The following is a 16,684-nucleotide window of genomic DNA, read 5'->3' as shown; positions in this document are numbered from 1 at the left end:
CCGTGCACGAGCATGTGTGAGCAGCCCCTCGGAGCATATGCAGACTCACACGCTCACACGCACGCACACGCCCAAGCTCACACAGCTGCCCCTTACGCCCCAGCCTCAAGACACACATCCCAGCAGACACCCCTGTGCACACGCACCTGGACACACACCACACCCAGGGCCCCATGCCTCGCCACGCCGCTGGGCATGTCCTCATGCATCCACGTGTAAATCTGTGGACACACACGCCTGAGCCCCACATCTGTACACGTGTATACGTGCGCTGTTCCACGCACCTGTGCTCACATGTACCCCTGGCCCAGCCTCCCACTGTGCCTCCACACCGACCCACGTACCCGCACAGAACCCACATGCGTACTTACCTCTCCCTGGCCAGGTGCCTTGTCCGCCGCTCTGGCTCCTCCTGCCCCGCGCCATGGCCTTCTCTGAGCTCATAGACCGAGTGGGCAGCAAGGGCCCCTTCCAGTTCCTGAACATGGTCTTGCTCGGCCTCCCAGTCCTCGGCCTGGCCAACCACTACTTGCTACAGATCTTCACGGCTGCCACGCCGGCCCACCACTGCCGCCCACCCCCCAACGCCTCCACGGGGCCCTGGGTGCTCCCCAAGGGCCCGAATGGGAAGCCTGAGACGTGCCTCCGTTTCATATATCCGCCCAATGCCAGCCTGCCCAACGACACGCAGGGGGCCACCGAGCCGTGCCTGGACGGCTGGGCCTATGACCCCAGCACCGCGGACTCCATCGTGACTGAGGTAGGCCCGGAGGCGGCCCTCCGTCCTCCACCCTCCGCACACAGCCCCCACCCTGCTGCGCTCAGGGCCAGGTGAAGAGGCCTGGCTCTAGGCTCCCTAGGACTAGGACCGGAGGACAGGGCGCTGGGCAGGCAGAGAGGAAGGACCTGGGTGCAGACGCAGACAAACCAGAAAGTTTGGTTTCTTCACGTGTAGAGTGGCCAGCATTGGCTGAACACGCAGCCCATTCCATGACAGGCACAGTGCTAAGCTCTGAGGACACAAAAATGCGCTGTCCCCAATACCACAGGGTCTGCAGCCCTGTGGGGTAACATCAACAGATGGGAGGACCACAGAAAGAAATGCAAAATTACAGCTTCGAAGTACTTAGGGCTGTGACCTTAGACCAGGGCCACTTAAGGCTGGACGTGGGGACCAGCAGGGGTGTGTGTGGGGGCGTTGAGGGGACAGGCCCCGGAGGAGAGTTCCCTGAAGAAGTGACCCTCGAGCTGAGATAAGAATGTCCTTCGAGAGTTCACCAGGCAACAAGGAAAGGAAGGAAATTCCATCCTGTGTGAAGGTCCCAAGATGGGAGGGTGTGTAGAGGAGAGAACCCTGCACAAGGTCGAAGAGTACCCAAGCAGGCCCCCCAAAACCCCCAGAGTAACTCATGGGTTCACCTGCCATGTGTTCGGCCCTTTACTTACTCCCTGATTTTTCCACCTGCTGTCCGCCAGGACCAACAGAGATAAGTCTGACCGTCAACCTCGGATGAACGGACAGACCAGTCAGGAGACCACGGTGGGCGGGGGAGGAGGAGGAGGAACAAGGAACAGGTGTTTGGGGAGGATCTGCAAACCGCCAGGCACATTTTGGTGCTTTGCAGACATTGTGATTCTCACCATGATATCCTGCCAACTGTGATTTTAGCTCCTCGTACAGATCGTACCGATCGAAAAGACCAAAACTCAGAGAAGGGAAGTGAAGGTCCAATATCACACAGCCGGTCAGCTTTAGAACTGGGATTTAAGGTGAACACTAGTGAGAGGCATGGAGGGCGATAGCTGTTTATGGCGATGGAAAGGAGGAAGGAGGGAGCAACCACAGGAGTCTAGGGAGGCTTCCTGGAGGAGGCGTGGCATCTGAGCTGTGAACAGAGAGGCCACTGTTTTCATTCTCCCCTCAGGGACCATGAGCCCCTCACTGCCTCATTAGGAGAGCGGTATTTCCAAGTGTTTACCCTGTGCCAGTCCTGCACTGGGCGTGCTGTGGGTGCGGGCTCTTGCAATCCCAGGCCATGGCACGCGGAGCCTGACCTTTCCCAGCATTACCTATGCTTAGGACCTGGCAGAGGTGGGATTTGAATCCAAGACTCTCTATGTTCCTAGTCTGTATAACTGTTTTTCATGTATTTCACGAATATTTATTCATACATAAAGCGCTTACTACTCACCAGACCCTGTTCTAGGCGCTTTAGAAATATTAACACTTTAACCTTACTGACAATCCTGTAAGGTAGTTAGTATTATAAGCTCATTTTTCAGACGGGAGGGAAGAACGGAAGCATGGGGGTTAAGGAGTTCGTTCAAGTTCACACCACGAGTAAAGGGGCAGATTCAGATCTGAACACAGGCATCCGGCCGCAGAGCCATGCTCTGAACTATGACCCTCACTGCTTCTCATAACCCTGGATTCTATGACAGTTGCCTTTTCTCCCCCGTGCCAAGCTCAGTGCCCAAAATGCAGCAAACAAACGTTTACTAACAACTACATGCCTACTATTGAGAACACAGAGTCATAGTCCATGTGTGCCTGGCCTGCCCTCCAGGAACCCACCTCTAGTGAGAGACAGAGCCACCCCTCGGGGACCACTGGCAAGGGGGCAACACGCAAGCCTCCTAAGGCAGGGATTTCCAGGTGCTAGAACAGTGCCTGGCCCACAGGAGGCACTCTGTGAAATCAGTATTTGTGGAGTGAATGGATAGGTGCCCTGGGAGCCCAGGGTCGGGACATCTAACCAACCTAGAGGGGGGCCCAGGAGGGCCAGTTGGAGTCAGCAATGCCACATTGGGTGTGACAAGGGAGAGAGGAAGCAGACAGGCTGTAGTGGGCAAGCAGGTCCCAGGCCAAAGCAACAGCGTGGAGTGTCAAATGCACAATCACGGGAGCAGGACGAGAACAAAACAGTCAGGACTGTGGGAGACGGGGTAAGGCTGAAAGCGGGAGCCATGGAGCACGGAGGCCGCCGGACCTGGGGCTGGAGAAAAGGAGGGCTGGCTTGGATGCTAAGGGGAGGGTGTGGCCTCTGTCCCCAGGCAATAGAGAGCCATGAAGGGCGTTGAGCCAGAGAGCAATGCGTTCAGATCACCCTCCAGGGAGATGTCTCTGACTGCGGGGCGGAGGGTGGCTGGTGGAGAGTTTCTATCTAGTCCAGGGGTAAGGAGACCGGTCAGCAGGTTGCCACAGGGATCCAGGGAAATGAGGGTAAGTGGAAGGGACACTAGGAATAGATACCAGAGTTGAGGGAGTCAAAATCCATGGGACTTGGGGACAGAACGGACACGGAGATGAGGGACAGGGAGAGAGTCAAAGATGCCTCAATACCTATAAAGAAGTTTCCAAATGCATGAATGACTTGCTGTACACCTGGCCCCTGGGAAATCGGAGAGAAGGAGTCAAAGCCACCATCCATGTCCCCTGAAAACACAGAAGCTAGCCGGAGAAACGATAGTCGTGCAGGGAGGGGTGACGTAACCATCATCGCTACCCCTCACTGTGTGCTTGTCCCATGCCCAACGGCTCTAAGCACCTGGCCCTTATTAACTCATTCAATCCTCACAACAGCCCTGAGGTTGGCACCTTAACTGTCCCATTTGTACAGATGAGGAAACAAAGGCACAGGACCCCAGCCCCCTGGCCCACGGCACCACCACGTTTCATAAATGGTGGAGCTGGGAATTAAAGCCAGGCAATCAGGCTCCGTAAGACTGCATAACCCCACTCACAATCAGTCCCTCTGACCGTGCACCCCGCACCCCCCCGCCCCATTGTTCACTGCTGGCGGTGCTTCCTCCAGGACGGGGAAGGTGTCTCTCCAGCCCATCTTTTCTTTTTTTTTAAGGCGTATTTATTTATTTTGAGAGAGAGAGAGCTTGATTGGGAGGGGCAGAGGGAGAAGGAGAGAGAATCTCAAGCAGACACTGCACTGAGTGCAGAGCCCGGCACGGGGCTCAATCTCACGACACTGGGATCACAACCTGAGCCGAAACCAAGATTCAGGCGCTGAACCTACGGCACCACCCAGGCCCCCCTCCAACCCATCTTTCTCATCCGTGGACCAGGTGAACAGTAAGTGCTCAGCTGACGCTGAACGGAGGCCGAGTCCCCGTCAGAGGCCGGCAGGAGGGACTCAGACCCTGCTGACTGCTGGAAAGGGCTTCCCCTCCAGGGTGCACGCCAAGCTCCGGGGAGCCTGGCCGAGAACAGAGGTTGCAGGTTTTGTACTTGGTCAAGCGTCAATTCACGTCTGTGCCAGCCAAGTTCCCAGACACAAGTTCCCAGCACGGGGGGGCGGGGGGAGGGGCATCTGCATCCCAACAAATGCAGGGTTCACCAGTCCTCAGGGTGCTGTTCCCTTTTCTCAGGCGTGGGTCAGGCCTGGCTCCCTGAACTCTCAGCTGCGAGAATTCACACAAGGGGTTCCTGCCCAGCCAGGAAAGCATCCGTGGCCAGAGTCAGCAAGGCGCTGGTTCCCAGCATGGCAATTTTTCCGTGTGCAGCTCCACCTGCTTGGGGTGGGGATAGTAGGGTTCAGTTCCCCATGGGGCGGGGGTTGAACAGTGGCCGGGTCTTACCTAGAAGTGGGTCTCTGGAGCGGAGGCAGGGTCCAGATCCACCAGCTCTGGGTGCAGAGGGTGGTAATAAAGGTGTGCGGCATCTGGCGACCGGCTCAGTCCAGGTGACCCCCGTTAGTGGAGGCCAGACGCCACCCCCCGCCGATGGACAGCGTGTGATCGCGAGCCAGGGTCACGCAACAGAGCTCACATCCTGACTCTGCCCTTCAGTAGGAATGTCACAAGACCAGGAGTCTTGGTTTGCTCATCCGTAGAAGGGAGGAAGAGAGCAAGTGTGCACACAACAGGAGACCCCGCAAGGACCACGTGAACACAGGGCCCCTGCGAAGCCTCCACTGTTGTCACTATTACGGCTAATAGACGTGTCCTGAGATTAGTGGGGTTATCCCCACCAGAAGAGTAGGGGGACCCCCAGGTAAAGGGGAATCCGCTGTCACGGCGCTTCCCAGTTCACCCGGGCCCCACAGCTTTGCCACACTCCACAGTCTTCACCTAGCTGCCCCTCGTGGAAACGGCAAGCCCGGGTGTGGGTCCCAGCCAGTGACCTGGGGTGTCAGCCCCCCTCTCCTCTTCAGTCCCCACGTCTGTAGAACAGGATTACAAGGAACTTCCCTCCCGAGGAGGCAGCGGTGGGAGGACCAGCAGGTGATGGGAGTGAGCACAGAACAGGGTCCGGCCGGACTGGAGGGAGCCTCCCTCCCCCTCTGATCCTCTAAGCTTTCCTGGCAGAGGCGAACACACATTCCTTTCTTGGAGTTCAGCAGTGATACGGTTGGAATTTTTCAGAAAGAGCTTTACTAGGACATTAAGAGGAAACAAAGGCCTTTCTTTCAAGTCTGGAAAGTGTGAGGAGCATGGATTGTGGGCTCTGTGCAGCCCGCAGCTCCCACACCCCTGCACCTCAGCCCTGCAGGTGCCCAGCTCAGTCCGAGGGTCCAAGCGGACTTGCGTGCGCAGGCCCGTCCCCCGAGGCCCCTGCAATTCCTCTCTGAGCCTTGAGCTTTCCTGTCCTGTCTCCAGGGCGCGAAGGGCTGGCCCCATGACGAGAACAAGGCCGTGACAACAAGCGCAAACGCAGACAGGAACACACAGCGTGATGCTGTTCCGGAATCTAGCGATAGTGTAACTCGACTAAAACTGCAGACCCCATGTGGCCCAGCCTGCATTAAGGCAAAGCAAAGGAACATAAACCACGCTCTCAACACCTTTGAGACTAATCGAGCCTTCAGCTGTAGGTTTTCTTAACAAGGCCTTCTCAAGCGTTTCGTACAGCTAACCACACAAAAGCATGCCCAAAATGTCTCTAGGTAGCTTTCTCCACCCCCAGAATTCCAGGATGCCTTTAAAAATCTCTCTGGTTCTATTTCCAGTTCCCACACGGCCAGGCTCTCCCATCCCATCACCTTCCCAACACCACCTACCAAGCCCACAGCTACATCAAACATACAGGAACACACAGTGTATCTGTTTCCTAGAATTTCCATAACCAAGTACCACAAACGGGGTGGCTTAAAACAACAGACACCTATTGTCGCACAGTTCTGGAGACTAGAAGTCCAAGATCGAAGTGTAAGGATGCTCTCTCCCAAGGCTCTAGGGAGGAATCCTTTCTTGCCTCTTCCAGTTTCTGGTGGCTGTCTGTGATCCTTGGTGTCCCTTGGCTTATCCAGGCATCCCTCCAGTCTCTGCCTCCATTTTCTCACAGTGCTCTCCCTATGTGTCTGTATCTTCTCTTCTTACAAGAGCACCAGTCTTACTGAGGGAAGGGCCCAGACCTACCCCAGTATGACCTCATCTTGACTAACTATATCTACCACAACGGTATGTTCAAATAAGATCACATGCTGAGGTACTAGGGGTTAGGACTTCAATCTATCTTTTCAGGGGACACAATTCAACCCATAGCAGCTGCACATCCCAGATCTGAGCCCCGTGGATTTGTGTTGATCTGCAGGGCAACCCTGGCCACAGTGTTATCATCAGCTCTGATGAGTTTTATTAACCATGAAATCTCTGGGAGGAACTAAGAGTGCCTTTGAAATCAAGATTTTTTTAATATCTAACCACAAAGCACTTCTTCTAAGCTTTAAGACCTCATTTTACCATTCCCTAGTAGACAGTTGGCTGTAGAACTTTTTACAGTGTGACGGTGAAGTTTTTCCAGTCCTTCTTGCTAACATGTGGTTATAGCTCCTGCGTGTATCACCTAGACACTCTCCATCCTGACAGGTGCTCATTGTGACAGAGCAACACTGTCCTCCGTGTAGTTATCTGGAGTGTGGACCCTATGACCTCTCATTTAGACATCAGCGTATCTTAACCACTAAGGTTCTCCATTTCTCTGTTCTGTGTGTGGAATGTTCACTCCTTCAATCCCACGAGTATTTACCAAGTACCTATTATGTGCCAGGAACTGTTTTAAGCAAGAGAAGTAGGCTTGTGAACAAAACAGACGAAACACTATGCCCTCATCAAGATAATAATCTTGAGGGAGGAACAAACACACAAAAAGGAACTATGTAGTATGTCTCATGGTTCAAATGCTATGGAGAAAATAAAGTGGGGTGGGGGAATGTAGATTGCTGGGAGTTACAATTTTAAATAGAGTGGTCAAGGAGGTTCTTGTTGAGAAGATAACGTTTGCACAAAGATCTGAAGGAGGCGAAGGAGCAAGCCAAGTGGCTATCTGGGGGAAGAAATTTCCTGGCCATGAAAACACCGTATGCCAAGATTCTGAGGTGCCTGACCAGTTTAGGGAACAGCAAGAGGACCAACTCTAGTGGAGTCCACAGAGGGAGATAATAGTAGCAAATGAGAGCAGAGAGGTAACAGGGATAAATCTGGGAGCAGATTCTGCAGGGATTTATGGGCCATTAGAAGAATCCAGGCATGTTTTAAAACATGAGTCAAAGCCCATTTTAGGAATGGTATTTCCTGTACATTGCTCAATTTTCAAGTAGAAACTGGCTTGTGATCGTTATTCTAATGCATACCTAACAGCAAGTAGCATGGTAGAAACCAAGACCTGGCAGATCTGGTCTCAGGCAGTAGAGAAGGGCAACAGCCTTAAACTAATCCAAATGGGTCTGACATTGACCCTCTCAGGATCCAAGCAGAATGATTCATTCTTGAGGCACTAAGTAACATGGAGGTTGAGGGGGGGGATCAAATTTCCATTTGCAATTTCTGATGGGATGTATCAGGATAGGCTATGTTGCTGTAACAAAAGAGTCAACAATAATTCAATGGCTTGCAGGTCACAGAAGTGGTTCTCTTCCTCATGCAATAGTTCTAAGGTGGGAATTTCAGGTTGATGGGTGACTCGGCCCTATAGGGTCATTCAGGGACCCAGACTGACAGCAGCTTTGCCATCTTCAACTCATGGCTTCCCGAGTTGCTCTAGTTGTCACCATTCCCACCAAAAGGAAGGGAGAAGGCATTCAAGTCCAGACCAAGGCTTCTCAATCAAATGAGGTAGAAATAACATTCATTTCTTCCTCTCCCATTGCACTGTCAAGAACAACATGGCCCCCACTCAGCTATAGGTCGCCTGGGAAATATGCTGCTTACTGTGGAAGGGGGAGGGGACGTCAATGAATTTAGGTGGACAGTAGGTCTTTACTTTAGATTTTCCTAAAGGAGCTTTCCACAGTATGCCACAAGGTACCAGAAGTCTCTCTAGACACCCTCTGGCATACTCTTCCTCACATCCCCTCACTTCGTCCTTCACCCTTTACCCTCCCGTCTTGCCACACACATACCGAGCAGGCTCCCTTCTCAGCCAGAAGAGCGCACTGGGTTTGCTGGCCATGCTGGATCACCCAGAGACAGATGACCTGGAGTCTTCGTCCACCCTACCCCCTCGCTTCCAGCAGAGGAAAGTGGAAAGAGCTCCCTGAGATGTATGGTTCTTCCCCCACACTGTTTCACTTCCAAAACATTCTTGTGAGACGTTTCTAGTGAATAAAATTCTCTGCTTCATGACACAAGTAGTTCAGGACAGCTAGACAAAGGGTGCGTGTTGGGGATTAGCAGGAGATTAGGCCAGACAGGTAGGCAGGGGCCAGAGCATGAGAGTTTTATAAATCTGTGTTAACAGAGCTTTCTCTTTACCCAAAGGGCAGGAGGAAGCCAGTGAGTGATTTAGGCAAGACAGGAACCTGACCTGAGTGAAGTTTTAGAAAGCCGTTCAGGTTAGCAAGGGAAACACGGATAGGAGGAACCGAAATCGAAGGCTAGGAGACCTGTCTGAAGATCACCACAGTCATCATCAGCAGGTCTCAGTCTCCTTTTCTGTAGAATGGGGATGATGATGATAATAGTCATGCCCTAGAATAAGGTTGTCATGGGGACTAAAGAAGTTAAACTTGGGAAGTGCTTCCTTACAGCAGTGCCTGGTGCATAGGAAGCCCTCCATAAAAATCAGCCTTTATTTTTAACCTTGCACCAAGATAGTAGTGGAAATAGAAGAATCCAGATTCCAGAAATATTCAAAAGTTAGAAACCGGAGGATGGAATGGTGGTGCACTGGAGAAGGATGAGTGAGGCAAAGGAAGGGCTCCTAACCACTGAGATTGGGACGCCATAAGGAGTGGGTGACAAATCTCGTTGACCCCGAGGTGACCGTGAGACATCATCCAGGTAGAATTTTCAAGAAGGCAGCTGAATTGACTGGTCTCAAGGCCAGAAGAGAGGCTGGGCTGAAGGTATGGATTGGAGTCTTCCTTATAGGATAGAAATTGAAGCCATAGGAGCAGGTGACATTTCCTCAGGAAAGTGGATAAAAAGAGAGGAAAATTCAGAAAGAGCCCAGGGAAATCTTTAAGGGATAGAGAGAAAGGAGCCCATGGAGGAAGAGGAGTGGTAAATCTGGAGGGGAAGACCAGGGGGAGGGAGAGGTCAGCATCAGCAACGTCAAGGCCTGCCAACAGTCAGGGCAGGGAAGGCTACAGAAGGTTCCAGAGGGATTAGTGAAAAAGATATCACGGGGGAGGGGGGGTTGGCGAGCCAGTGGAGGGGCAGGCGCGGCCTTGAGCAATGAGCCAGAGATGGGCTAGGGTGACAGCAAGTATAGCTTCTCATTCCAGAGATTCAGCTTTGAAGGGAAGGGAGAAACAAAGTGAATGTGGACTGGATGGAGTTTCCAAGGAGAGACCTGAGAGACAAAGACAGAGGATATGGGATGGAGCAAGATGTCAACCATAGACCAGTGTCCCCATGGAGGAGAGGGAGAGACTGAGGCTGCAGGCCAGCCCTGACCTTGCACAGGGCGCAGGCAAGCTCGGAAGGGACAAGGGCAGGAGTTGAGAACAGACCTGGAAGTGACAGTTAAGCAGACTCTACAAGCCACGCGCACCGGAGAGGAACTGTCATTAACACACCACGGGTCAGGGACCCAAAGAGCCACAGGCAGACCCAAGGAGACCCGGGCCAGGCTGAATGCAGAACTGGCATTTGGGAGTGGGGTCCAGGCTCGGGAAGTCAGGTGAGGGCGCCGGGAGCGGGCGGGCACTGTGGGGCTCAGGCTGAGCCTGGCTGGGAGGACTGGTCTGGACCGAGACAGGCTAGCACGACCTTTTTCCTGTACAGTGGGACTTGGTGTGTGACTCTAACAGACTGAAGGAGGTGGCCCAGTCTGTCTTCATGGCGGGTACACTGATTGGGGGGATCGTGCTGGGAGACCTGTCGGACAGGTGAGACACGGGGGCCTCCGGAGGGGAGGCACAACCTATGGGGACATCCCATGTCACTCTGACCATCTATGCATCTCCCTCCCAAGAGGCAAAGAGCTGGGGGCGGGGGGAAGGCAGGAAGTACCATCCTTACTCTGTGGCCTTGGGCAAGTCCTAATCCCTTTTGGGGCACAGCCTTCTTTCTGCCCCAAAGCCCTCCTCAGACCCTAGGGAAAGCCTCAAGGTTTTCAGACACGGTGTAGTGGCTGTGCGGCCATGGAGGTGGGGTGCCTGGACTGTTCGGAGGTGGGGAGTCCCTTGACCTCTGCTCAGGCCGCTCAGTTGGGGGTAGAGGCCATCACTCATTAACTTGAACCTCTAACTGCAAACCTGCCAACAAAATAGCAATTACCAGTCAGGCTCTGTCTAAAGAGGGAGTTACATGCCCTGCCTAACCCTTTGGAAGGTGGGGGGTCTGACTCTTTGCCCCAAGACCTGCAGAGTCACCGTCTTAGCTAGCTCACCATGGCTAACCCGGTCCTTCCTCTCCTCTGAGCTCCAGGTTTGGCCGCAAGCCCGTCTTGACTTGCTGTTACCTGCTGCTGGCAGCCAGTGGTTCTGGAGCGGCCTTCAGCCCCAGCCTCTCCGTCTACATGGTCTTCCGCTTCCTGAGTGGCTGGAGCATCTCAGGCATTGTCCTGAGCACCTCGATCTTGAGTGAGCCACAAGGGGAAGGGGCAGAGGAACAGGAGTTGGGGGACCCCGGCCTGAAGCCAAGGGCCTGGCTCAGCACAGGATCCCTGGGACCTTGGTCCCATCAGGTGCTGCCCTTCTCAGGATCTCAGAGGTCCCCTCTGAGCATAACCACAACAGCAATCAATACAGAGGACCCCACACCCACCCCAGGCCTGACATGTTCCCATTCCATCCACACACACAAGGAGGTGACACCGTTGTCCTCATTTTACAGAGAAGGACACTGAGGCAAAATAAGGGAAGTCATTTGCCTCTGGAGAGACAGTCAAGAGTGTGGGCTTGGGGGAGGTGCCTGGCTGGCTCAGTGGTAGAGCACGTGACTCGATCTCGGGGTTGTGAGTTTGAGCCCCATGTTGGGTATAGTGATTACTTAAAAATATTTTTTTTTAAATCTTAAAAAAGAAAAAGAGTGTGAGCTTGGAAGTCAGACAGACCTAAGTTTGAGTCCTACTTTCTTGAGCCTCAGTCACGGCATCTGTAAAATGGGGGCAATGAACCCTTAGGACCAGGGTCAGATCAAGTAGCTGATGGGGGGTGGGTAGGAGCTGGTACCCCTTCATGGGAAGGTGGCCCAGGGCCCAGCATGATCTTAATCTGGTCCTTGGGCTCCTCCTGCAGATGTCGAGTGCGTGTCCACCCAGATGCGGGCCATCATGTCAACTTTACTGGGTTACTTCTATACCTGTGGCCAGTTCATTCTGCCTGGCCTGGCCTATGCCATCCCCCAGTGGCGCTGGCTACAGTTAACCGTGTCCATTCCCTTCTTGGCCTTCTTCCTGTCATCCTGGTATGTGGCCTTCTCCTCTTCATCTCTCTCCTTACGCCCGCTGGGGCCAAACAGGGGGAGTCCGTGTCTGACCAGGCTGGCTGAACTCTCTCCCAGGACACCTGAGTCGGGAAGGGCATTCCAGGGAGGAGGAATTAATACACAAAGGTGTGCTGCAGAAGCAGGTGTCCGGGGGGCATTCGGTGGAGGAAGGGGCTAAGTTGAGATGCAGGGCACGGGGCCAGGCTGTGGAGAGCACAGAAAGCCAAGGAGCCTCGGCTTCTGGGGAGGGACAGAGAATGCCTCTGAACGCGTCTGCAGTGTGGAAAGGCCTGACCAAGCTTCTGTTTGTGACACAAGGACGGACCCAAGTGGATGGGGATGAGAGAGAGAAGGGACATGACTGTGTGGGCAGGAGGAGCCTCGGGGACAAGTCTGAGAGGCATTTTGAAGGACAAATCCACAGGGTTTGGGGACTTCTAGATTTGAGGTACAAAGGAAAAGAAAGCTAAAACCTGGAGACCTGGGAGAATCAACGTGTCTGGGTCAGAGACCCCAAATAGGTCAAGAGCTCACAATCATCATGTCAAACCTAAGGACACATTGAAAACAGGAACTGAATCTCCAAAATGTAATTTGTTTTTTTGTTTTTTAAGTAGGCTCCATGCTGGGCGTGGAGCCCAACGGAGAGCTTGAACTCATGAACCTGGGATCAAGAGCTGAGCTGAGATCAAGAGTCAGACACAGAGTGACCATTTACTGAGCACTTACTATGTGCAAGGCCCTGTTCTAGGCATCGACCTAGATAATCCCAATCCTCACGGCATCTCTGTGCGAAGGAGGCACCGCTGTCTCACTTGACAGATGAGGGAACAAGGCTCAGAGAAGTGAAGCCATCTCCCAGGGTTACACAAAAAGACAGAACTGGGATGGGCCTCCATTTGAAAATGAGAATAGAATCTTCTAGAAGGGGATGGACAATCTTGCAGAAAGAGAGATGGTCAAAGGGTCCAAGGTAGAGCCAGTGAATGTTCACAGCCTGGGATGGGAGAGCAGACAAGGAGCAGAGAGTAGGGAGGAAATAAGGGCAGAGGGTCGGCAGGGAACAGTCAAGAGTTCAGGCCCCATCCCCCTGGGATTTAGGACAAGCCTCACACAGTCTGAGCCTCAAGATTTTCCTCAGCGAATGAAGATAATAATACCCAGCACCCAGGGTCCTGAGTGCCTGCTCCACAGCAAGACTCACGGATTGGGAGCCACTGTTACTAATCTCGGGGAGGGGAGGATGGAGTTCAAGCCCTGGTTCCCTGTGGAGGTCACAGCCACAGCTGACCCCCCCGCAGACAGAACTTTTAAAAATATCATTCATTTCTCCCCGCACCTCCTCCTTCTCTGTGACACTCAAGGTCTGCTCAGGGCAAACGAAGCCCAAAAGTACAGCTGGAGGTGGGGAAAGGGAGGTCAGCTCCCCACTCGCCAATCCCAGGACCTCATGCTGCACCCCTACTACAGCAGAATTGGTCCTCTGCCTCAAACCCATCCCCTAGGCCATAACCTTAACCTGAGCCACCTTCTCAAGCCGCCCCAGGACTGCAGGCCTGCCCCTTCCTCACCCTGGGGTGCGGCCCAAGGAAGGCTGGGGGAGTGAATGTACAGGATTGTCCAGCTGTCTGGCCTTGAACATGCCGTCCCTTCCCCCGGATCCACCTGCCTTGGACTAGGCCCAAGGCTTCTAGCTAAGGAAGACACCCAACGATAACAAGTAGCTCAGGTAGGGGGCAGAGGAAAGGCTCTTCTCGAAGGGGAAGAAGAGAATGCTAGAATTTGTGCTGGCTGCAGGCAGTCCAGGTGCAAAGCTTGGCCAGGTTCAAATTTCACGAAATCTGCAGTAAAACAGCTCAGGTTTCTGGACCTCCTACCCCTGGGCCCTGTTGATATTGATGTTCTTCCGGCCCCTCCAAAAAGTTCTGGCATGGGGGGAGTCACTGTGACTTGGTTCTGGCACCCAGGTGGATACCAGAGTCCGTACGCTGGATGGTCCTGTCTGGAAAATTCTCAAAAGCGCTGAAAGTACTCCGGCAGATGGCTGCCCTCAATGGCAAGAAGGAAGAGGGAGAAAAACTCAGCGTGGAGGTAGGAGCCGAGAGGGATTATAGTCTGGAGCAGGAACCCTCCTCTTGCCTCTGTTTCCCTGCTCACAAGCCAACATCACATCCAATGCCCCAAGCAAAGTCCCCTAGAGATGCCTGCACCTCCCTCCTTCCTTCCTCCTGCCCACCAGCTGATCACTAATGGCACCCAACCCCTTTCCTCTGCCCCAAGGATCTCAAATTCAGCATGCAGAAGGAGATCTCCTTGGCCAAGACCAAGTACAGCATAGCTGACCTGATCCGGACACCCAACATGCGCCATGTGACCTTCTGTCTTTCTATGGCCTGGTAACCCACCACCCCTTGCTGCCCACACCCTAGCAGCTCTGCCAAATAGGGGGGATGAACAAGGCTTCTGGCAGGTTCTCCTAAGGGGAAGGCCTAGGGCACTTGCAAGAAGAGTCAAGAGATCCCCTCCCTGGGCTGCCCCAGCCCAGCCCCAACCCTGGAAATAAATCTCCTGTGTCCCTGCCACACACCTAGGTCCGGCCATCAGGGTCTGCTTCCTTGTCAGGTCACGCCCATCCCACCCACAGGCCAATGCTCCAAACCCCTTCACAGCTCACAGCTCACATCCCTGCCATGGCAGTGTCCCCATTCCACGCCTCTTCGTCACTTCCCCCACTGGTCCAGCTCTGCCCTCTGGGACCCCACAGAGTGAGGCTGGCCCTCCGGGCTTGAAGACAGAAAGCACGCTTCTCCAAGTCTTCTCTTCTGTCTGACATTCTACAGCTCCTGCAAAGCCCTTTCTGTGACCTGGTTCCGAGACCCTTCTTTATCCGTACATGAATAGGGTCCAATATGTCCAGGGACTTCAAAAGGGATCCCATGATTCTGAGAGGGAAAGGGGAGGCATCTGACCTAGGGGCACAACTTGACTCTCACCTCTCCCATTCTAGATGTTAAACTATTACCCAACCAAGAGGGATCATTTACTGCCTCCTTTGGTCTCCCAGAGTCCCGCCAGTCCTGATATTCTCTGGAGTCAATTATGTGGCTTCTTTGCCACCACACCCTAGACCATGCCCGTGTCAGACATAACCAATCCATCCCAGCACTGAGCCCAGACACAACCTCAGAAAGCTCGAAACAGCTCTCCAGCAGCCCCATCATCCCGATGACTCAATGACCAGTTTGGGGAGAGACCCCAGTCTGGCTGCAGGTGCCAATCAATCACTCCCTTCCCCTCAGGTTTTCCACCGGTTTTGGCTACTACAGCCTGGCTATGAGTGTGGAAGACTTTGGAGTGAACCTCTATACCCTCCAGCTCATCTTTGGTGGGGTCGACATCCCCGCCAAGTTCATCGCCGTCCTCTCCATAAACCATCTGGGCCGACACATCACCCAGGCCAGTACTCTCCTCCTGGCAGGAGGGTCCATCCTGGCTCTCATCTTTGTGCCCCCAGGTGAGCAGCCAGGGCCAAGCCAGAACCCTCTGGAAGAGGTCCAGCATGTCCGTGGGCATCACAGGCTGCCACAGGCTGGGAAGTGGGGTGCCTAGGACCCCAATTCTGAGGCTCTGCCCCTAATTCTCTGTGTTACCTTGAGCTGGTCCCTGCACTTTCTGGGGCTTATCTAGAAAATGATTCAGTTGGGCTGGATGATATCAAAGCTCTTTTCCAGATCTGACTCAGGCTGGGCAAAGTATGGTGGTGTCTGGCCAGTGTGAAGGATTGCTCAGGGATTGGGCCTGGCCTGGTAACATCGCTACAGAAGACAAGCTGGCATGGGAAAGCCACAGAGCTCAGTGCTCGGGGAAGACCCCACAACCTACGCCCACCACGACCCTGGAAAAGCCACTTTTATGTAGATGTTTGTGTGTTGATACACCCATATCCTTCCAAAGGAACTTGAACTATTTTGGGACAAACATATATACAACAAAATATGGGAGTAGGGAATCAGAGCCAGGGAGAAACACAAATGCAGCAGGACAGCCTGCAAAGCACTAGAAATAGCAGAGGGACTATTACTCAGCTTTAAATTTAGATCTGAGCTTTCCAGCAGCCAAAGCAAAAAGGGAGACAAAGTCCACTGAGGAGGGAGAACACTCAGGTGCTCCTGAGCCCAAGGCCCATCGCCCTTTCTTCCCGCTGCAGACCTGCCGACCCTGAGGACAGTCCTGGCTGTGTTTGGGAAGGCCTGCCTGTCCAGCTCCTTCAGCTGCCTCTTCCTCTACACGACTGAGCTGTACCCCACAGTCATCCGGTAGGTGCTGGGCTTGGGGCTGGCCCAGCCAAAGGATACAGGGTCAGGTGGGATTGTGGCATCCTCCTGCCCCAGCCCAGGGGGTCCCAGAGCTGTCCTTTAAGAACCGCGCACAGGCTGCCAATCCCTGCTCTGGACTCTCCCAAGGCAAACAGGTATGGGCATAAGCAACTTGTGGACCCGTGTAGGAAGTATGATGGCTCCGCTGGTGAAAATCACAGGGGAGTTGCAGCCCTTCATCCCCAGTGCTATATTTGGGACCGTCACCCTCCTTGGAGGCAGTGTCGCCTATTTCCTGCCTGAGACCCTCAATCAGCCCTTGCCAGAGACTATCGAAGACATAGAAACGTGGTCAGTCCCTTGCCTCCGGTCCCAGGGGAACTCCTCATTGGGGAAGCAGGTCCAGACCCGGGGCTTTTCCTGAGATCCCTTTCCCTAGGTCCTGCCGGGCAAAGAAACCAAAGCAGGAACCAGAAGCGGAAAAAGCATCCCTGAGGATCCCTCTGCAGCCTTGTGGACCAGGCCCGGACCCCAGCTGA

The 16,684-nt window shown here is 53.8% G+C and overlaps 1 protein-coding gene across 1 annotated transcript; it reads left to right on the top strand.

Moving 5' to 3' along the window:
* Positions 1-424: 424 nt before the first annotated feature.
* SLC22A8 (solute carrier family 22 member 8) lies at positions 425-16,684 on the top strand. Its single transcript, XM_002925352.3, has 10 exons — positions 425-760; positions 10,183-10,286; positions 10,828-10,982; positions 11,640-11,808; positions 13,797-13,920; positions 14,110-14,225; positions 15,129-15,343; positions 16,037-16,145; positions 16,293-16,496; positions 16,585-16,684. The coding sequence occupies exons 1-10, from the start codon at positions 425-427 to the stop codon at positions 16,682-16,684; spliced, it is 1,632 nt and encodes a 543-aa protein (XP_002925398.1).

Source organism: Ailuropoda melanoleuca, chromosome 16 (assembly GCF_002007445.2).
Source record: "Ailuropoda melanoleuca isolate Jingjing chromosome 16, ASM200744v2, whole genome shotgun sequence".
Taxonomy (NCBI): Eukaryota; Metazoa; Chordata; class Mammalia; order Carnivora; family Ursidae; genus Ailuropoda; species Ailuropoda melanoleuca.
The sequence above is the reverse complement of the archived record's forward strand: the minus strand, read 5'-3'. Positions and strand labels throughout refer to the sequence as shown.